The 22,738-nt window shown below is 41.3% G+C and overlaps 1 protein-coding gene across 1 annotated transcript in view; it reads left to right on the plus strand.

The window, feature by feature from the left end:
* USH2A (usherin) overlaps positions 1–22,738 on the plus strand; it is a 398,687-nt gene that overhangs the window by 79,008 nt on the left and 296,941 nt on the right. The window contains 6 exon segments of the mRNA XM_070401429.1: positions 3,844–4,007; positions 10,524–10,682; positions 14,803–15,297; positions 16,129–16,398; positions 17,802–17,971; positions 21,386–21,530. Coding sequence (XP_070257530.1) covers positions 3,844–4,007; positions 10,524–10,682; positions 14,803–15,297; positions 16,129–16,398; positions 17,802–17,971; positions 21,386–21,530 — 1,403 coding nt within the window.

Here is a 22,738-nt window from a genome sequence, read left to right on the forward strand (position 1 = left end):
TAGCCAGGGGGACAGCTCTGCCCGTCAAAAAGGGCTCAAAACAGCTACATTGTCATTTATTCAACAAAATGCATTGAGCCCCATTGAGTGCTAGTTTTTGGACTAGGGATGGAAGAAAAGCCTTTGTCGGATTTCTCCAATTTGCCTTAATGCTGCTTTCTGTTCTATTCATTAATGATCATTAGTAATTCTTGTCTAGAATTTTTCAGTCATGTGAAGTCTCTTCGCCCTTTGTTCTTGGTGCTGAATGGTGTCCCTTTCATCCGACCGTCAGCAAATGAGAAAATTGGGAGGAACTCCAGGCCCTTCTCTGCTTCTCTTTTTAGGTTTTCCACCTCATCCCACTGATTTTCCTTACTAAATGCTTCTCAGGTCTAACCCCTTCCTTTCCATCGCTCCCCGCCACTCTCACAATTGTACTAATTCAGCAGTATCTTCTCCCTCCTTACCTTTCCCTCTCCATCTGTCCCCACTCGCTCCCTATTCCAAATTGGTCTCCAAAAATCTTGAATTGCTTGCAGTTTGACACCCTCTCCTGCTGTCCTATTCTGTTTTCTCCCTCCTTGATTTGCCTGGTTTATTCCAATTTAATTATTAAGCATAAACATTTCCAAGATTTCTTCTTAATACTCCTTTCTCTGTCACCTCCCCTGCCCCCAGGCTAGAGAGTTGCGCATTTCCTGTGCCCTTAAAGAATTACCCGGCTGGCGTGGCTCCGTGGTTGAGCATCAACCTATGAACCAGGAGGTCACGGTTCGATTCCCGGTCAGGGCATGTGCCCGGGTTGTGGGCACAATCCCCAGTGTGTGCAGGAGGCAGCCCATCAATGACTCCTTTTCTTCATTGCTGTTTCTCTCTCTCTCTCTCTCTCTCTCTCTCTCTCTCTCCCTCCCTCCCCCCCTTTCCCTTCCTCTCTGAAATCAATAAAGAACATCACAAAAAGAATCTACCTACATCTTTATTAATACCCTTTCTATTTTTTAATGTCTCACTAGACCATGAGCTGCTTGAGGTCAGGGCCAGCTCTGTCTTTTCATATTTACGACTCCAGTATTCTTCCAGCCCTAGCCCATAGTTGTCCCTCAATGAATGTGTTTATGTCACTCGATACATTGAATCAATTTGATGGTACCCCTGCGTTGAGGCCCCAGACAGAAGGGAGGCATCCGGAGAGCAGTGCCAGTAAAGCGATCTTTTCCTGGCACCTGTCCCCGGACCTCCTAGCGGAGCTCTTCGTCCGATGACGAAGTTCCTGGCAATTCCCCTCATTAATTGTGATGCCTCTGCAGCAGTACGGAGCAGGGTAACTCTTTCTCTCATTGTTTGTTCCGCGGGAAAGTGAAATAGATGAGATTGGTGATTTAAGAGACAGAGGCCAAGTAACTTCTTCCCCATTGTGCCCAGCGGACAGCGAGGCCCAGACAGCACTCCCCGGGCAGAGCCTCGGAGCTTAGCGAAGCCTTCCGCCTGCTTTGTTTACCATAATGAACTGGTCAATAAACATCACAAATTGTTTATCCATATACATCCTGACAGATGACTCTTTATGAAATCCATTTAGCAAGTGAGGTTCTCCCATAAGGATGAAAAATGAAGATTTTAAACAGATTGTGGGAGAGCTCTGGCTACACCAGGAGAGTCAGTGTAATAAAGGTTTCTTTATATTAATATTACAGAAACCATTTATCCTGACAAAATCAATATCACAAGTCATCCGAGTTTGCTGTTCCTCGTTCAGAGCTTAAAACATCTTTTCCTTTATTACGTTTAATTCTGTTTTAATAAACGTGAACTATATTTCATTTAGGAGGCGCTCTGGAGGGGAGTGGTAACTTCTAAAATGACATCAGACTTGTAGCTTATTTGCTAAAGAGTCTTGGAAATGTTTAAAATCATATTTGAGCGGCTGAGAAATTCACAGGAATCGTTTTACTTAAGCCTTAATTACCAAATGATCCCCAGTGTCCTCTGTGCTGGAAACAAACGATCATATCCAGAAAGTCTCCTGTGAACTCCATTCACATAAAACTCCCTCCGACTGAAGTCGAGCAATTATAACCAGGCAGATAAGTGAGATACAACAAGGGCTGGGATAAGAGACTATAAAATCAGGAATAGTCACATTTAATTACTCACAACCCTGCGCGCTTTCCGAAGACGCGATTTATTTATTCCGTTGAGATTCCGGACGCAATACCCCATGGATAGTGACAGAGCTGCCTTAAGAGTTAAGCGTGCCGCTGGCAGAAAATAGAACCACATCAAGGAAAGGAATTATGTGATACACTGGAAACGGTTCCTCTAAACGTACTGTATATAAAATGAGTGTGATTGTCTCATGAGTGAATGGTAATAAAAACAGAAATACTCAAGAGATACTTATTCAGGAGTGGAGTGGTGATAAATACATGCGCCGGGGAAGGCATAGCGCTCATTGCTGCGTCTCACCAATGTGACATAAAACGCCGACAAACAATTTACTCTAAGTAATAGCATATAATGAAATGAAGAGCAAATTAAATATGTTTTTTTTTTTCGCTTCTAGAATCCCATTTTAATTTCAGTGCATAATTTTCTAATACGTAAGTAGCCCAAACAAAACGTCGGTTTGAAATGGAGTTCTGATGCAATGTCTATACATAAAGGACATCATGTAGTTGTTTGTAGGAGGGGGAAAAATGTCCTTTTACCACGACAAGAAGGGCAAACTACAGGACAGCGGTTTTTCAAGAGAAACTGTGCCTTATTTATTCCCCAGGTGACTTAGTCCATAAAACAAATTTGCAGCTTACTTAGCCTCGGCTTTTATCAGCCTTTTTGAGGGTGTTGAAGGATTACCCAAGAGATCACACCCTAAAGTTGCAGTGAGTACAGGAACCGTCCACCCAGCATCTTCAGGAGAAAGTGGAGTGGAGCCATAATGTTTTCATTAAGAGTGTCGTATGCAAGGTCCCTGGTAAATACGGGTGGTCTTCCCACAGGTACCGTTTCTGCTTTTCTAATACTTCCTGGCATCTAAATTGTTCATCCGCACCCATGACATTGTCACAGGTTAAGAGTTTGAAGAAACAGGTTTTCATTTCTGTCGTAGCAAAAATGCGACAACAGTGATTTTTTTTTTTTTTACAAGCAACTTTAGGAGCAAGAAATCGGAGTTGAAGTGAAATTCTCTCATTATGTTTATTTAATTCGCGTCTTTTCAAAGATCAGGATAATGCTCTGTTTTCCAACGAATCTGGATAAGTGAGTTCAGTGCATACAATAGAAAAGGAAATACAACTTTTATTCACACATCGTCGGTATTGGAATGTGTCTTCTTCCACCTGTTTTCTTAGTGAAATGTAGTCTTTATAAAACCAAATACGGAATTTCACGATGTTTAAGGGAAGACAGTGATTATCATATCCAGTTTTCTGTTTCACAATTTGATAGATACTTGAAAAGATCATTTGGAGGGGACCTAATAATCTTAATTTTTAGCTGTCAGGAGAACTGCTTTTGTGCGGAAGCAAAATTTACAGTATTCTCAGTTGAGCAACTGGATTCAAAATAATCCATAAGATGTACTGTGGCATGAAAGAAAGCAAAGTAACACTTCTTTATTGCCATTAATTAGCTTCCAAGGAGAAGGCTTCATAGAGGTTTACCATAAACAGCATTTCGATAAAAATATTTTTTTTCTGTTTCATTTTATTTCATGGTGGTTTGTTTAACTCAAGAATCCTTTTCCGCCTGTTGGCTAAACCAGACCATATTCGTCCACAATGTGATCCGTAGGCATATGTGCCTTCTACCATGAATTATTAATCAGAAAGCTTGACGGTTTCCTTCTCTTGTTTTCAGATGTCAGCCTTGCAATTGTCATCTCTCCGGAGCCTTGAATGAAACCTGCCACTTGGTCACGGGCCGCTGTTTCTGTAAACGATTTGTCACCGGCTCAACGTGTGACACTTGTGTTCCCGGCGCAAGCCACTTGGATGCCAGCAACCCGTGGGGTTGCAGCAAAAGTAAGTGAGCTCCGTCCGGCCCAGCGCTGGTGTTTGAGGACCCAGCACCTGGGGAAGGGGGTCCGTGTTCTCTCTCCCCACTGAGAACCCATCAGGAAGGCTTAGGGACAAGGCGGAAAGTTTAGGTCAGAAATGAAAAAAAAAACACAAATTACACAAAATGAAACGTGTGTTCTTTTTCCTTGATTCGGTCATGGACTATGATGATCCTATATAATAAAAGGCTAATATGCAAATCAACCAAATGGTGGAACGACCGGTCACTATGACTCGCACTGACCACCAGGGGGCAGATGCTCAATGCAGGAGCTGTCCCCTGGTGGTCAGTGCGTTCCCACAGGGGGAGCACCGCTCAGCCAGAAGCTGGGCTCACAGCTGGCAAGCTCAGTGGTGGTAGCAGGAGTCTCTCCCGCCTCCAAGGCAGTGCTAAGGAGCAGCGAGCCAAGTGGTAAGGAGTAGCGAGCAGGCGGGTGGTAAGGAGCGAGGGGTCCTGGACTGCAAGAGGCATGTCCGACTGCCGGCTTAGGTCCACTCCCTGCTGTTAGTCGGACATCCCCCAAGGGCTCCTGGACTACAAGAGGGCACATGTTGGGCTGAGGGACAACCCCCCCCTCAGTGCACGAACTTCGTGTACTGGGCCTCTAGTATGATTATATTACTCATGGGAAATGGACACTGATGTGTTGAAATAGTATCGCTAAGAAGCCGAACAAAGTCCTGATATTCCCAAAATCTGAGGGACATCCCTGCTTAAGCCAAATGATCAGTCGCCCATCCACCCAACAGCATCTCCAGGCAATTGCCTATAGCAAATGGAAGATTTATATTTTACTCTGAGTTTTATGTCCTTCCATCCCACAAGTCTTATGGGCACTGGGCTACTAGTAATTGCTTATTGATACTTATCAAAGCTTATTCCTAACCTCTGTATTTAATATTCTTCTCTTTCTGTTTTCACTGGCACTCAATGTTTAGACGTCTCTCATGCTTCTCGTTCTAACTCTTGGGAGCCAGAGCTTATCTCTTAGCATCTTTCGATTTCTCAACACCATTTTCCAGTTCCTTGTATTGGCTCCATTCGGTCACCTGCTGTCGTACTATCTCATAACATACCGATGAATTATTTTATTTCCTTCAAGATCATACATCTCGCCTTTTTCAAAATTCCTAAGAAGTACCAGCTGTAAGCACATGGTGAGGAGCTCTCTGCCACACAGTGTTCTGTGCATGCCCTCCTTTGGGTTTCCCGAGATGGTCATGAGTCACAGTGCTAGGAAATGCCACCATTTGGACGTGTCACCACAGGCCTGGGCCCGTGCTGTCTATTTAAGGAAGGGAGAGAGAACTCATGGGATATCGGCAACTGTACCGGATTGTTGCTATTGTTGTTGTTAATCCTCACCTGAGGATATATTTTCCATTGCTTTTTAGAGTGGAAGGGAGGGACGGGGATGGGAGAGAGAGAGAAAGAGAAACACTACGGTGAAAGAGACACATCCATTGGTTGCCTCCCACATGCGCCCCGACTTGGGCCAGTGAACGAACCTGCAACCCAGCTACATGCCCTTGACCGGGAATCAGACCCAAGACCCTTCCGTGCACAGGCCAGCGCTTTAAACACGGAGCAACACCAGTCAGGCTGTACTGGGTTTTGAGATAGTGAAAGGCAGGTATAGCTAATGACTAAGACGCATTTAGATTTTGTGCCTGTGTGGTTCATCTACAGTATCCTGTGTTTATTGGTACCTCTAGATGTTAGCATAGCTCTAGGTGTTTATGCTACTCTTGAGAAAACATCGTCATAATTGCCTGTGTCGACACACAAATCTGGCTTTTACTGACCACTTAGTTAATATTTGTTATTCATTGATTAGCTATAGAATTGATTGATTTGTGTGCAACATCAATTCCAGCGTATTGCTCTGGGTGTCAGCTGTAGATCATCATTTACTAAAACAAACCAAACCTTAGCAATTTTTGATCGGTTCTGCCAGGAACTTTGTGTGAGAATATTTGCACCGGCTGCACTTTTTGCTACCTGTTCTTGATTCTGAGACACGGTCTAGGAATTCTACCTCAGGCAAAACTGGGTAGTCTGGTCACTGGGAATTGGCCTACTTTTCTTAGTATTGGCAGACACTTTATGTTATGTCTTTTCTTCTCTGGGCTAAACATTCTTGATCTTTTCAAATGCTTCTAATTTTGAATAATTTTTAAAAAACTTGCATATTCCTAAGTATTCTTCCCTGGACATAGGCATTTTGATTTCTCTGTTTAAAATTGTGATCTTTAGGATTGTACATCTTCCTTCAACTCTCCCTGTGGTTGTTGTAGCTGCGCTTTTAGGTTTGTGTTTAGGGAAGCTCACTGAACACTGTGTGAAGTTGGGGGCGCAGGATCAGCAGAGGGAGTTGGTTAAAAAAAGGAATCAGACAGGATTCCTGCCTTCAGAGGAGCTCAGCACAGTGAACGTGGGGCTCAGGGAAGTGCTAACTGTGGGGCACACCTGAAGGGTGCTGCTTTCTTTACTGTCCCCCTGGATTTTCGCATGGTCCTTGCTTTCTATGCTACCAGCAGCCGGAACCTGCTTCTCAAGGATGCGATTGAAAGGAACGTGGTGCTATCTATTGTTGAAACTGTGAACTACCGCGGGCTCCAGCTTCCTCTCCGTCCATGTCAGGGATGTGTTTGCCGTGAGAATCCAAGTGCCTCAAGGTGTTTTCCTGTGCAGTTCGGGAACCCTGGGCTTATAACAGTTACCTTCTCCTTGTCCTTAGAGACCACTGACAAGAGTTTAGCGATGGCGTCTGTGATTTTTATGATGAGGATTTGGGGTAGATCTAATTTTCAGAGTGCGGGAGAGTTGATTTGGTTTCGGATAAAGCAGTTAGGCCCTCTCCGATGGTATGCTTTCTGGTTGTGTGATGTGCTTTTTGCCCATCCATATTTGTCTCATGCTTTTCAAATGAGAGTCAGTTTCCTTGTTAAGAGAGATGGAAGGAAACAGGTATTTAATAGTTCTGCCTTCTGTATTCTTTCCTAACGAATGATATTTCAGTTTGCCTTAAACTTCTGGCTATAAAATTAACTAATATACACATACACTTATATACACATACATGTATACTTATTATTTAATTATAAATATTACATTTATGTTTTAACTATTTATAGATCCTTTGTGTTTCTCTTCTTGATATGACTCTACTCTAGGCTCACTCTTATGCTTACCCTTGCTTATCTATCCATCTTTTTATCATTCACATTTTTTTCTTTATCCCTGCTTATCAAAGAGGCTATTTTAATTCTCCTTTCTTAAAAGAAATATTTTTATCATGGTAAAATATGCAGACAAATTTACCATATTAATAATTTTTTAAACCTTTTTATTGACTGCATTGGGGTGACATTGGTTAATAAAATCATACAGATTTCAGGTGTACCTATCTATAATACATCGCCTGTACATTGTCTTGTGTGTTCAGCACCCCAAGTCAGGTCTCCTTCCATCACCATGTATCCCACCTTTTCCATCTTCTACCTCCCCAATCCCCTTTTGCCTCAGACATACCGTTGTCTGTGTCTATGAGTTTTGTTGTTATTGCTGAATCCCTTCATGTTTTTAATCCAGCCCCACAACCCTCCTCCCTCTGACAGTTCATTCATAATGTTGTACAACCATCCCTATTACCCATCTCCATAACTCTTTTCTTCTTTTGAAATGGAAACTCTATACTCTTTAAAGGTGAATACCCCCCCCCCCATCTCTCCTAGCCCCTGGCAACCACAGTTTCACTTTCCGCCCCTCCCTTTCTCTGTCTCTCCTCTACTTTAGGGTCCATTGCACCAGTGTTGGCGCACGCACACCTGACATTGTCTCCTAGGTCCCTGCGGCTCTGTTCCCTTTTGTTCCGACTTTTTCTTTCCCTCTTTCCTGTGGATGGGATAAAGCAGATTGCTGTATCTTTAAGATCCATCTCTCCTTTATCTTCCAGTTTACTGTTTGTTTGCTACACTCAGGAGTCTGTCTATTGATTGCCTCTTTTATGAGTCTGGTTCACAGTTTCTTTGAGTGTGTTGTAATTTTACTCTGAAAACACTTAAGCTATTAGTGTGGGTTGGTGGGTTTTTTTTTTATAAATTTGCATAGGCTTAAAAGTGGAAAACTTTCTCCACTATAGCATACTGGTGTCTCTAATCAGTTTTTGTTAGTTGTTTTTTTTTTAATTTTTACGTATAGCCTGGCTTCCTAGGCGATTGCTCCTATGTCTGAATAAGCCAATGATATGGGCAATGTTTATGCTCAGATACTTTCAGACCACACAGCTCCTGCCAATCACTGTGAGTTAGAGCGCCCAGAAATAGTTCTTTGGATGATTTGCCCAGTTTCATATCACTGATCTATTCATGTTGGTTTAACCAGAAGCACCCTATTCTCTTCTTTCCTTTTGAAACATCTCTTAATTCTCCAGCTCTTCTTTTATTTTTCCATCGTCCACTTGTTTTAAGTTAACAGAACGTAGAGCTGGTCCCATGGCCTTATCCTCTCCTGTAGTTGATGTCACCATGCCGCTAATCTCCTGACTGACACGTGTGGGCACCAGTGACGTGTGGGTTCCTGGGTTATGCCCGCCCCGGCACAGGGCATGCCCTCTGCTTCTCCTCTTCTCCTTCCTGCTAATTTGGTTGTGGACTTAGTGGTCATCTACTTGGGCCTATGTAGACAAAAATGACCTCGTAGGGATGGCAAAGGTAAATGCTGGAGAGATCTATCTAGCCTTTTGTGAGAGAGAGGGACACACAGATGCACACACACCATCTTATAACACTGACAGGTAGACATCGTCATCCTCCTGCTGTAAATGGGGAAAAGTTCAAAGAGTCCAATCGAAATTTGACTACAGACGTACAACTACCAAAGTGCCAAAGCCAAGATTAAAGCTCATGGCTCCGAGACTGATGGATGCGGTCACAGCATCATGCCTTCCGACCTTGAAGGAGAGTCTGGCAGATGCAGAGGCCGTTCCTGGCAATTTTGATGAATGAATATGTGCTCATTTTCTCAGAAATCTACTTTCAGCACAGAAAGGATGGGCTCAAGTTATTGCATGCCCAGCATTTCATATTTATTCCCCAAAGGGTGTGAGGCCATTCTGGTCTATGAAAAGGCTCACGTAAATGCCAAACAGGCACTATTCATTCACACCGAAAACCTGGACGAGATAGTGGGGAGGTGGTCCTAACATATAGTCAACTTTAAATATTCAGCGGAGCCCTGTGTGCGTATCGGGGTGTGTGAGTGTGTGTGTGTGTGTGTGTGTGTGTGTGTGTTGCCAAGGAAGTTTTCGTGGAATGTGAGTCACATTCAGTGCCCTTTGACCTGGGACTGAAACATCTCTCTCTTGCACTCATCCTGAAAGTATTTCACTGTCTTCGAAAATGGTCTGAAGGTCAGCGTTGATTGCTTTAACCCTGCAATCTGGTGAGCCCCTGATAACATGCAGAGTTTTAGATGTAGTTACAAATAATCACTAAAAAAAAAAAAATACTAAATTGCCGTGGCTGGCAAGGCTCTCAGAGAGTGCTGTAAATGAGACAGTTTGTGATCTTTGTGGTTCTGCTGTGAGCAACAGCGTTTAGAGCCCTAAATTAAAACTCGCTGCAACATCAAATGTACTGTCAGTGTTCGCCTTATCAATTATGGCGAATCCATGAATTTGAAAATATCAGGTATTTAGAAATAATCCTCTTTTCATGTGTCCTTTTGAGATTGTTACTACTCTTGTCCTCTATCTAAATAGGCATACGGACAGTTAGACTTTTCCTATAACAGCGCAAATTCCGAAGGAGAAACAAAGACTTAAAGGGGAAGAGCGAGAGTGTATCTGGCTTGAATGTTTTTCTTTAACCTCCGACACCAGTATGATCTACCATCCTGGCACCCCTAACAGGTGCTGGCGCATCCACGTAGTACATTCAGATTGCTTCCTGCTAATATTTGGACTGTTTAGCATTCATAACACCCATCGCTATTTGTATGACCAACTATTATCCTTTCCTTACACTGTGCTCTGTGAAGCAAGCTGAGGCATTTTGCTTAATGCGATGGAAAACGTCCCTTTCAGACACCTCAACATCATGCTTCTTCAATTGCAAGTGTCAATGGATCTTATTTATGTCACAATTTAAATTAATTAAATAGAAAATGACTGTTGATGCATTCTTGGATAGTTCCTCAAAAAAGTGCCTACTGTAAAATTTTGGGGTTTCCCCCTCAACTATATTTCTGTTAAGCCGCACCGACCTACAAATCTGTATTATGCTTACAGATACAATGCTTTGGTTTAGAAATTCATGATCTGTATCCTTTGTTTATTAATGTCTTGGTCAACCGTGTGTCTTCTTGGTGAAGTAATCCTGGAACAGAAAGACCTCTTTGCTGCGTCTCTTCCTTCAGTGTACTTATGTGCTTATTGATTGCCTTTGCTAATAAATGCTCTCCCCACTGTCATTTAGCTCCGTCCCAGCAACCTCCACCCAGAGGACAAGTTCAAAGTTCTTCGGCCATCCATCTCTCCTGGAGCCCACCAGATCCTCCCAGTGCCCACTGGCTTACTTACCGTTTATTCAGGGACGAGTCTGAAATCTACACAACTGAAGATGAATACCCGTATGGTGAGTGTAAAGATTCCGCGATGGAAAGATCCACTATTCTGAGGGTTGATACATTAGTTAGGCTCTTTGATGTTGATAATAAATATGGTTTCCTCTTTCTAGAAAACTGTTTTAAGCAGAGAGAATTATACACCTCACTAGTAAATAAATGCAATAAATGAGATGCTTCGTATTTGCTAAGCCCTTAATGCTTACCAAATTCTCACAAGTGAAAAGAAAAAAGACCAGCCAGCATTGATGAGGATGTGAAAGAGCTAGGACCAGCCTAACTGCTGGCATATCTGTGTGGGCTCATGGGTACAACTTTTCATGCAGGATAAGTTGTTAAAGTATATGCAAAACCTTACCCTTTGCATACTATTTGACTCAGCAAATTTATTTTAGGAAATTCGTCTTCAGTGAAGTCATCAGTGGACTCAATATCACAAAATATGTTCAAACCTCCATTCTCTAATAGCAAAATATTGGAAAATTCAGACATTTAAAAATCTTTCAATAAATTATGGTACATAGCATACATGACTCCTGATACATTGTGAGGCAAATTGTAGGATATGATTGCCTTTAAAAAATCTTAGTTTACATATTAATGAATGGAAAATGTTCAAATGTAGTGTTTAAGGTAATTAAGTGGTTTTAAAAATAATCTATGAGTTATGTTTTAATTCAAAAATATATAAATTGACTGAAAGGCTTACCACAAACTGATGTTTAGTTTTCTCTGGGTGTAAGGATTAGAGAAAATGTATCAAATATTTCTATAATATGAATTCAATTTTTAAAATCCTCAGGTTAAAAGTGGATGGAACACAACATGATCTTAAATTGAAAGAGGAAGAATGTGAACAAACTGTAAACACTGTCTTTGCATCTGTAACTTGTATGAAGATTTTAAAGGAGCTTGTGGAAATCAAGCTGTGTAGACACATGGTCTTTAGAAAATACTCACTCATATGTTTGAGATACAGTTTCCCTAAAGACACAGTGAAGAAACAGAAATGTTCCTTCCTTCCAGTTCTGTCTTCTCTGATATTTGCTCCTGGTCTTGTTTAGCTACAAGCCAGTTTAAGAAACACGGGAGCCCTGGCTGGTGTAGTTCAGTTGGTCGGGCCTTGTCCCATGTACCGAAAGGTTGCTGGTTTGATTCCTGGTCAGGGCACACTCCCAGGTTGTACGCTCTATCCCTGGTGGGAGGCATGCAGGACGTAGCCAAGCGATGTTTCTCTCTTCTCTCCCTTCCTCCCTCTCTCTAAAATCAATAAAAAATATTTTTAAAAAAGAAACATGGCAACAGGATGCCAACTCATGTTGTTCTCTTGGTTTAATGCCCGATTTTCCAAAGTCTAGGTTAACGTTTACAGTTAGAAAAGTCTACAGAGCAATGAAGAAATTCTGTAGTTCCATAATCTTCCTCAGAATGATCAGGAGGGTGCCTTCTTTTAACATGCTGATTGGCTTTAAAAGTTTTGCATCGTGTATGGTTTTATTCCGTATATATTACCACGGGTTACGTGTCACACCTAATTCTGAGTGACTTGCACCTGCATTATAATGTCCGGACTTTCTGATAACTCTTTTCTGTTCAGCACTCCACGCCTTCTTGGAAGTTAATGGGAACCCTGAGCTTCACGATGCAGATTGCAGAGGGAAGCGAACATCTGTCTACATCTGCCACACTGGCAGAGCATCCTGATATCCTGCTACTAGAATGTTTGTTTTCTTCCAAATATCAGCATGACCCAGGTGTCCTGAAACTTAAACTTTTTTGATAGGGGAGGAGGGAGTCACAGAAATATTGAAAGTGGTTTTGAAGATGACAGTACCACTGCTTGAGCTATAGCTGAAGTGGTGAATTAGGGTCACCCAGTTTCCCATACAGCTTAATTCAGTAATGATATTAAACTTCGCTTACAGCATTCTGTCCAGAGGCATATTTTTCACCATAAAATATTGTGATGTGTTTTATAGAACATTGCATTTGAGTAAAACACTCTGGCTCTTTTACATGATTGCACTATTATAGTAGAATCCAAATAACAGTTTCTTACATAATAAATGTGTGCTCATTCACTAATCAGACATTTATATAATCCTATTATACAAGGTATTCTTTCCTAAAACCTTAGTTTTTTCATTAAAAAAATACCACTTCTGGCATTTCTTGACAGCCACTATAATTAATGATGGGACAATTATCTGCATGATGGCATTTGAACAGTAAGAACAATTGGTTAGGGCTGTCAGAACTTTGTATCACTTAACAATATTCTCCTGTTTATTATTCCATTCCCAGTGTGTGGCTAGCATGTGTAATATGAAGAGGAAACAGTACTTATATTCAGTCAGACGAATACAGATCTTTGGGTTAAATGAAGGCATTTGGAATTACAGGTGCAGAGTCATTGAACTTTTCAAAGAAAATTAATAATCTCTTCCAAGCAAGTCTGAACGTTTGGTTGAGACCATTGTAGAATTCCTTGTTGTTTCCTAGCTGCCCTGTTGCACTGTGGGGTCACTAGTTTCCAACCTAAGGTCATGACAGCTGGTATATTACTACTTTTAGAGCCTGCAGGTCATTGGTTATTAGAAATAGCATGCTAATAATCGTGGGATAGTTTTAAAGTTTCTGAATTAACTTTTAAAAAGTAAGGTAAGGTATAATCAGTGGTTTCCCTAAATAAAAATTCACTCATGTGCATACCTGTGAGCTTTCATAAGTAGAAGAGAGAGGTGTAGAAGTCAAGTTAGCATACTGGGAATTATACATAATTAGCACCTAATATCACCTCCCTGCAGCCCCAGTCTGGGTTGCACATGGGTATTTTCTGTGTCATAGATGTGACAAGAAAAGCTATTGCAGGATATTGCACTCTTCTAATAGTATTGACATTTTTAGGCTGGCTAGTACATCACAATAGTTTTTCCAACTTCGGTTTGAAACTGAAGGAGAACTAGGCTTATGAATCAGGGAGATGGACATTTAAAATAAAAATCATCTTTGTTACAATAAAAGCCAGATTGGAGAATATACCTTCTGTGCTGAAGAAAGACAAAAGACTCAATGGGCTGATGGGGGCATGCTTTTCCTCTCCCTTCCCTCCCCTCCAATTCACAATCAGTTAAATCATTTCTCATTTGGAATGGGTAGGGAGCTAGTCCTTAAATGTTACTCTAGGTAAACGCTTCCACGGGGAAACTGGAACATGATTACTTTGACAATAATGGAAAGTTTAGAGTTTCAGACAATGATGTATCTTAGTGAATCCTAGGTTTTCATGTCCACCTTTAATATCACATAATTTATTATTCGATACTACATCAGAGGATCAGTGCAACAAGTAATAAGATGGTTCCTCTGAGAAAAACAAACAGAAAACATAGGGAGGGGATACGAACACAAAAGAGAGAATAAAGAACAGTTGTTTCTATAAGGATGTTAATATTATTGCCTAGAAAAATAAATCAGTGTATATGGAAAATTATCCATTTATTCATATACTCATTCAGTAAACGTTTATTCAGTGCTCAGGCCAGACCAGGAACTGTATGAGCCACTAGAAACACAAAGATGAAAAGGATAGTTCTCATGATTGAGAGGGGAGATGGAGAAGTAAAGCAAAATTACTCCGTGGCTTCTTTGTCCTGATTGGACTAGTGCAGTACTCAACATATTTTCATGGGGAACTTGCAGTGACATATATGAAGAACGGCAGATTTACCCTTCACTCAGATGTTCACTGTCTTCGTCCGTTCAGGCTATTATTAAAGAGAAATGCCACAGTCCGGGTGGCTTATAAACAACAGAAATGTATTACTTCAAGCTCTCCAGGCCAGAGGTCCAAGGTCAGGGTGCTAGCATGGTCAGGGTCTGGTGTGTCTATCTCACATGGATGTTTCTCTCTGTCTCTCCCCCTCCGTCCACTCTCTCTAAAACTCAATGGGAGAATATCCCTGTGTGAGGATGAGCCAAACAACAAGAAAACCTTCTGGCGCCTAACTGTTCTTCATACAGAGTGGATTGGTATAGCTCATGTCATTAAGTCATATAATAGGAGAACCAGGAGAAATGATTTCCTCGCCAGTTTTGCGGAATGTAACTATTTTCTTCTTTTAATTTCAGACATCCAGGGCTTCTTAGACACTGCCCTGTCGCCATATACCTCCTACTCCTATTCCGTGGAGACCTCCAGTGTGCAGGGTTCGACGAGGAGTGCAGCTGTCGCCTACAGGACAAGGCCGGGGGTCCCAGAGGGAACCTTGAACTTAAGTTATGTCATCCCTGTTGGCTCGGACTCGGTGACGCTTACCTGGACGGCAGCCTCCAATCGCGCTGGCCCCGTAGAGAAGTATCTCCTGTCCTGCGCTCCCTTCGATGACGCCCAGCCCTGCGCTCCCCATGAAGGTGGCGGAACCACGGCTACCATCTGGAATCTGCTTCCCTTCACCGAGTACCGCTTTTCCGTGCAGGCCTGTACCAGCGGGGGCTGTTTACACAGCTCGCCCGTAACCGTGACCACAGCCCAGGCTCCTCCTCGAGGGCTGGGTCCCCCTGTGGTGCTGGCCATCAGTTCCACAGAACTGCGTGTAGAGTGGGCTCCGCCGATGGAACCGAATGGTAGGAACTCCAGGCCTCGATTTCACTTTCTTGGGCCAGACCTGAGTGAGAACATAAGGAATTTGGAATTGTGCAAGAGTGTCTAGCAATCCCATGCGTTTTTTTATAACTGCAAGATATAATAATTGAGAAACAATCTCTAACGATGTGAGATACTATTTGTCCTGGTTCGTAGAACGAGTGTATTTCTTTAATCTAATAACAAATTCCATTCATTTAAATTGCCCCTTAAAAGGCTGATATTATCTTTGCTCTTAATGACATCTGCCACAACACAAATTATGATTCTAATTTAAAACTCACTTACAAAATGCATTATATTTGACTGTGTCACAAAGTTAGGGCACCCTTAAGCAGTAAATTTTCTCTTTTAGGCCTAAAAAAGGATATAAAGTAATACAAAAAATATGTATATAGGCTAGCTGACTCCATTAAGTTAATTTTTGTGTTCATACAATTGAACCCTATTATATAGGCCAGACATACTTTCATAGATTTTTAGTAATTTAATATCATGTACGTATTATGGCAAAACCTTTTTTCTCTCAGACTTTTAAAATTACTTGATAAAACTAGGAGGAAATCAACTATAATATTCTAATATTTATGCAAACAGGCCTTATGTTAAACAGATAGCCAAATTAAAATCTCCAAATTTGAAATATATAAATTGGAAATATGCTGATAAAATTTCCATGAAGAAAAAGGTATTCTTAGTAGAAATTATAACCATTCATCCTGAAAAATGTTAACATTTTTAACTGATTTAACTCCACCCTACCCCCCAAATAGTCTGTTTGTCTGATGAGTCATCTTGGCTTCCTTTTCTAGGAATAATTGCAAGGTATGAACTCTACATGAGAAGATTGAGATCTGACGGAGAACCCACGTCAGCAGAAAGCCAAGTGTTTGAGAGCAGCGGCTGGCTCAGTCCTCGCCCGTTGGCAGAGTCGGCCAGTGAAAATGCGTTGAAACCCCCTCCAGCAGCCACAACCATCCCTGGCTTGGAGCCTTACACCACATATGAGTTTAGAGTCTGGGCTGGGAATATGGCCGGCAGCGTGTCCTCCCCTTGGGCCTCAGGACGGACAGGAGAATCAGGTGAAGGTCAAGCTCTGAATTCTACTTTTAAAACCCCTGAATGAAAATATTGCCTCCAATTAAAGTCCACAGCACTAGAGTAAGAATGATCAACTTACATAAGCCAAGGGAAAACGTTGGTTACATGGATAACTCAAGGTCATAAAGAACTTGAAACGTTTTAGGGGGAAAATGCTTTAGTTATTATTTCAAGGGGAGGGGGGGAAATGACTTAACTAAAGTAGTAGCCTTTTAGGAATGTTTGCAAAGTAGCAGTTGGTTTCCAGTCCTGAAGCAGGCTGGCCATATGTTCTCATCTTGCTCCAGATTCAGCACAGTTCATGTTCAATGAAGGAGATCCCCTTGTAGACCTCACAACTCTACTTCCGTTCTATTTCTCTCTCCAAAACAAATAGTTGAGCTACTAGTTCACACCAAATGACAGAATCCTGGATTTCAGAATCCATAATTCACGAGTGTGCTTGAATGAGTAGTTGGCAATATGGAAAAGAAGGAGGGTGAAAAATCTTTTTAAATTTTTTAAAGAAACCTTTCCTAAGGCAAATGAGATATTTTTAATTCTCCACTTTACTCTTTACATGAAAAACACTTCACATGTTATGAGTCTTTACCAAAATAAAAAAAAATACGCTTCTGCTATGCTTTGAATTAATTCATGGATATCCGAAGAAACCCGAGTCCTGATTTAACGTGGACCCTGTTAGGACTGTGGAGGCTAAAGGGTAGCTGTAGGTTGATGTCCAAGGGAATCATTTCATGAATAAAATGTGCATTGTGCCAGCCATCTTGGACAAATAACAGTGCCAAGATAGCACAGGTGATGAGCCATGGCGTTCAGGAAGGGGAAAGTCAAGGTCAGAAATGAAAAGTAACGGGTGAAGCCGCATCACCGGACCCTCCTAATCTTATGGGTCACTGGCTAATGAAAGTGTGATGAGGTCCTTTGATAATACACCTTTGGTTAGCACATTTAAAATCCGCATTAAGATCTCAAGGATGGCAAGGGGAGAATATGTGTGTGTATGTACCCTGCACGTTTCAATCAAGATTTATTGAACACGTTCTTCTTTTTTTTTTCAAATACTTTATAAGACCTATGGTTTCCCACCTAATTATCTACTAGTTATCTTTATGAACACAATCAAACTCCTAGATTATTTTTCTTTTATAAATGGAAAACATCTTTGCTGGTAATATGAAATTGGAGGACATCCTTGCAGATAACATGTAAAAATGAATAGTTTTTATATGCAGCAGTATACTCTTTGATTTTTAACAACCGGAATGTTATGTAAAAAAAACCCGGGGTATTTCAGAAACTTGAATGAATGTGGGGACTCGATTTGGAAAGCCTGTGAGTACAGCGTTCATGGTTTCACTATTGTCATTGTTGCCCTTGACAGAGCCTGTATCCATGGCCCCTCCCTCGGTCTCCCCCCTCTCACCACACGCTCTCAACGTGTCCTGGGAGAAGCCGGCCGATAATGTTACTCGAGGAGATGTTGTGGGATATGAGATCAATATGATTTCTGAACAGTCGCCTCAACAACCTGCTCTGGTGGTGTTTTCACAGGTATTGTTATTTCCACACTGTGTCCTTTCACAATTGAATTATATCTTCAGTTTGACATTTTCTGAGTTCGCAGAATTCAGTGACAGAATTCTTCTTTAGACATTGCTTAAACGGGGCGTTTATTCCCTAATGTAATGTGACATGTACAAAGCTCTTCTATTTATGTACCTTATGTTTTCTAATAGAAGCATATCTTAAAACTAAGTTTGTATAATTCTGTTTAATGAAATCTACTTTTCTCACTTAATATCTATCCTTAAAAGTTTTGTAAGAAGCTGACTTTCAGTAGCTATGTACTATCATAGTATTTGAGCATACAATAATTTTTTTAACCAGTGAAAAATCAGTTGATATTAGTATTGTATAAATTATTTTGGAAATATAAATAACATTAATAAGAACATTTAATGTGCATTTTGCATATTTCTCTTTCCTTGGAAAAAAATCTGAGGAGTGGAATTTCTCACAGCTTATAGTAAAGGTTATGATGTTCAAAGTTTGGGGTGGATATTGACCTGTTGCCTTGTTGTATTTCCTTCTCCAGCTAGCGGTAATGAGAATCATAATCATTGCTGACAGCTACTGGGTCTTTACTATGTACCTGGTCTAATTCATTGGATAGATATATGTATATAAACAAGCTTAGGGAATGGGAGGCTCACGTTAGCCCACAGTGTATGGTTGTGCCAGGGTACAATCCATTTGATCAACAGGAGGGTGGCCAATGACAGATCCGGGCTAGTGTCAGCTGGACAAGTCACTACATACTTGGCCGTGTAGCACCTCTACCTGCAGACAGAGATGCTCTTTGAAAGGGATCAGTGTGACAACAAGGTCTTCCCATGTGATGCCTCTCCCATTAGTTTACCCACATTCCTCTCCCCCAGACTTCCTGGTACCTCATCTTCCAGTCTTTTTGCTTTGATGTCAGGACCCATACAACCAAGCCACCATCATATGTTCCAGGTATAGCTACCTCGGTCCCTTCCCTTTGTACACAGAGTGGAGGACCAGGTACACTGCCATGGAGAGGATATCTTCTTGCTGCTGGTTTTCAGGACCATCCCTACATGTGGCTATAAGCAGCCTTCACCCATTTTGACTTGCAACCACATACTAAGACAACCCGTTTATGAACCGAACCGCATTTTTCTCCTCTCTCAGCTTGTAGGAGACCTCCAAGGAGTCCTGGGTATGAGCTGAGATTGAGTCACCAGAATGATGGATGACATGGGGGGCTGGACTACCTGCTTGCACAGCATGTTGTGCCTTATGTCCATTTCCCGATACCACTTCCATTTGATGATGAATTTCTGTTAGGCGCACCCGACCTTAAGACTTGGCATGTCCCACAAAGCTCATGAGGAGTAGCTTTGGCTGCATGGCCAGCTAATGTTCCTTACTCAGTTCTCTTTTTCTGAGGCCCAATAGCATGCTAGCAGCTCTAGCAAATGGTATGTGGTTTCCATCCTGTGATAAGTCTTTGCTCCACACCCTAGGTGTCCACCTTGTGATTCTCTTATTGTGGCCTTGCTACAGGGTCTCATAGCGCCGTCTCCCACTCCAACCACCTCTGGTAGCATAGCATCTTCGAGGCTTCATGTCCAAAATGGTTGGTCTGTCTGCTTGCAACAAATCCGGGTCCTGTCCTCCTCTGGGTGCTGGTGGCCTCCCCGTGACTTGGCACCGTGGTTGGAATAGCGTTCCCAGACCTGGGTTGTGCTCTCCCAGAACATGAGAGAATATAGAAGACACATACACCTTAACATATTTTATACTAAAAACAATTTTGTTTTCCAAAAATCTACATCAATAACACCAGGCTGTTCTAAACAGGGTAAATTTTTATAGCAATGTGAAGTAAGTTTTACCCATTTTTAAGTTGTATTTTATTTAGAAAATTTTAAGTCATGTGGCAAAAACAGTAAAAGTTATACCCTCAATTATATCCTTAATAACCATTTATAATGAGAGAGATAAAGGATTAATAATTCAGTGTCTGTTGTTTTCCTGATTTCTAAATGTATTGCAATGAAATGGTTCCACAGTTTTAAATTATTCCCCGATTTTTAGATACTTTGAAATCACCTTTATTTCTGAAACCGTATGTAAATGATGTAATTTAAATTCTAGCCTTTACTGGTTTGGCTCAATGGATAGAGCATCGGCCCACGGACTGAAGGGTCCTGGGTTCAATTCCAGTCAAGAGCATGTACCTTGGTTGTAGGCTGAATCCCCAGTAGGATGTTTCTCTCTCATCGATTTTTCTAACTCTCTATCTCTCTCCTTTCCTCTCTGTAAAAAAAAAAAACATAAAAATATATTTTTAAGAATAAATAAATACATAAATTCTAATCACACTGTTTTCTAGAACTACTCACCTAGGTTATAAAATTTTAAAGTCAAGACTCAGGCAAATATTCCAAATGAATTTTATTGTACTTCTAAAGGGAAAATATCTAGAAAATTCCTGCATATACGACTAACCTTTACAGTTTTCATATTTATGGAATGTATTTGTATTTATGAAAGACTTTGTGATCTCTTTTTATATCACCAATCCTTAGCAGAAACAGTTTTGTACTTACTCATGCTTATTGTTATACTCTCCATTTCAATGACTTTCTTTTTTCTCGGTATAATTTCCAGTGGTTCTTTGTGTCTACAGACCAAGCAAATTTACATGGATGCTTTGATCATTTCTAGTTAGAATGACGGGCCCAACTCTCAGTGTTGGTTATTTAATTACTTGTTTATGGACTAGGGAGTTCCTCCCCGTCTCCTTTGCTCATATCTGCTATTTCATCCGAGACTGTGTGATAAAGACACCATTTCAAAAAATATAACTGTTTGATCTAATGCATATGTGTTTATTTGCATAAGAAAGATAATTGAGAATAGACTTCATGTGGCTGCTCAGTAATGTGTTTATTTTTTGTTTTGTTTTGTTCTGTTTTGTTTTAAAGAAAATGATGGGATTGATTTAGCAAAGTGACATCTTTCTGTACCATCTCCATCAAATAGCATGTGGGCATTGCTGCGCGGGGGTAGCTTTGGCCAAGCCCTATGGTTTTAATTGGACTTTTTCATGAGAACAATGACAGTGTCACCATCCTTTATCTTCACCATCGGAGACAATAACCACACCGACACGCTGTTTTATTGGGCAATAACGTGGGTTCCTCACTTATCCACTCAGGAACTGCATTATCACCCCATAAAACAGTGTGATTGGATGATTATCAATTAAACCCTTGCTTGTTGAGACTCTTCCAACAAATTCTCTTCTCCTAAGAGTGATTGGCAGTACCTCCTTCTGTTTGAATTCATGGAACTTGGACGGCCAAGGTGATATTTTTCACACAGATTATCTACTATCTGACTTTTTTTTTTTTTTTTTTTTTTGCCTGGAAGGTGTTGGCCAGGACTGAACCCCAGCAGCTGTCCTATATTGTAAGTGGACTGAAACCTTACAGGACCTACAACTTCACTGTTTCCCTCTGCAATTCAGTTGGTTGTGTAACCAGTGCTTCGGGATTAGGGCAGACGTTGCCAGCAGGTAAGCCAGTTTCCATGGCCATGAAAAATATACTGTGTATTTATAAACGAACACCTACAAAGCTCAATACCTTCTCCCGTTTGGACTTTATATTTGTCTTTTGCTTTCTCCTGCTCCCTCACTCATCCTGATTGCTACTACCTTTGCCTTTTTAACCAGAAAAATAAACAAGTGTAAGAGGTGCCTAGGAGTCCTGAGTTGCAGCTGTTATCATAATAAGAAATAGAATTAAGTGCAGAGAAGCCCCTGGGCTCAGCCACCATCCCAGGTCCTGGGGATGCCCTGACAATTGTTAGACATATTCAGGGGCCTTCTTCTTCTTTTTTTTTTAATTGATTTCAGAGAGGAAGGCGGGGAGGGAGGGAGGGAGGGAGGGAGGGAGGGAGAGAGAGAGAGAGAGAGAGAGAGAGAGAGAGAGAAACATACATCAAAGATGAGAGAGAAGCATGGATCGGCTGCCTTTTGCACACCCCCCACTAGGGATCGAGCCCTGACAGGGAATGGAACTGTGACCACCTCCTTCGTAGGTTGATGCTCAACCACTGAGACACACCAGCCTGGCAGGAGGCTTCTTATGAGGGCTCAGACTATCTCGTCCCTCGGTCTTGACCTTTTTTGTGGGGTGGGTCTACTCACAGCTCTGTTAGGGAACCAGAGGCAGACATCAGAATTACCAGGCTGCCCTGCTGGTGGTATATTTTGCCTTTATTAGATAGACAGTGGCGTACTTATTAATTTATTTAGTATTCATAAGAATGTGCTAAGTTTATAAAATGTAAAGACTTGTCCACTATGATCATAGTAGGAAGTGGTTTGTACATATATTTGCTTGCTTTACTTGCTTTACTTAGAAAAAACCAGACCTAATGCAAACAGGATTACCTGTATTATTACCTGGATAACACAAGTACAGGGCATTTAGTCTATTTTCAAATCAGTTTTCCATCAGCCACCCAACAAGGCTTGGTTTCCTGGGGCTCCTTAAGAAAATGTCCTGCTGTGAGTGGAAAAGTCTCCGACGTGAATGACAGATGGTGCACAAATATCCCGCTACAAAACATTCCCTAGACCCTCTTCCTGTCTTCAGGTCCAGTGCGCGAATCTGTTGTCTTATTTTGTTTTCATTCTGGTAAACCTCGTTGCGTTCAAATGATCTCATCCAAGGAATTTGTGTTTCTTCAAATTTTCCCTCAATGAGAACGACTCCC

Source organism: Myotis yumanensis, unplaced genomic scaffold, assembly GCF_028538775.1.
Source record: "Myotis yumanensis isolate MYYU_CA2020_CCGP unplaced genomic scaffold, mMyoYum1.0.hap1 SCAF_22, whole genome shotgun sequence".
Classification (NCBI taxonomy): Eukaryota; Metazoa; Chordata; class Mammalia; order Chiroptera; family Vespertilionidae; genus Myotis; species Myotis yumanensis.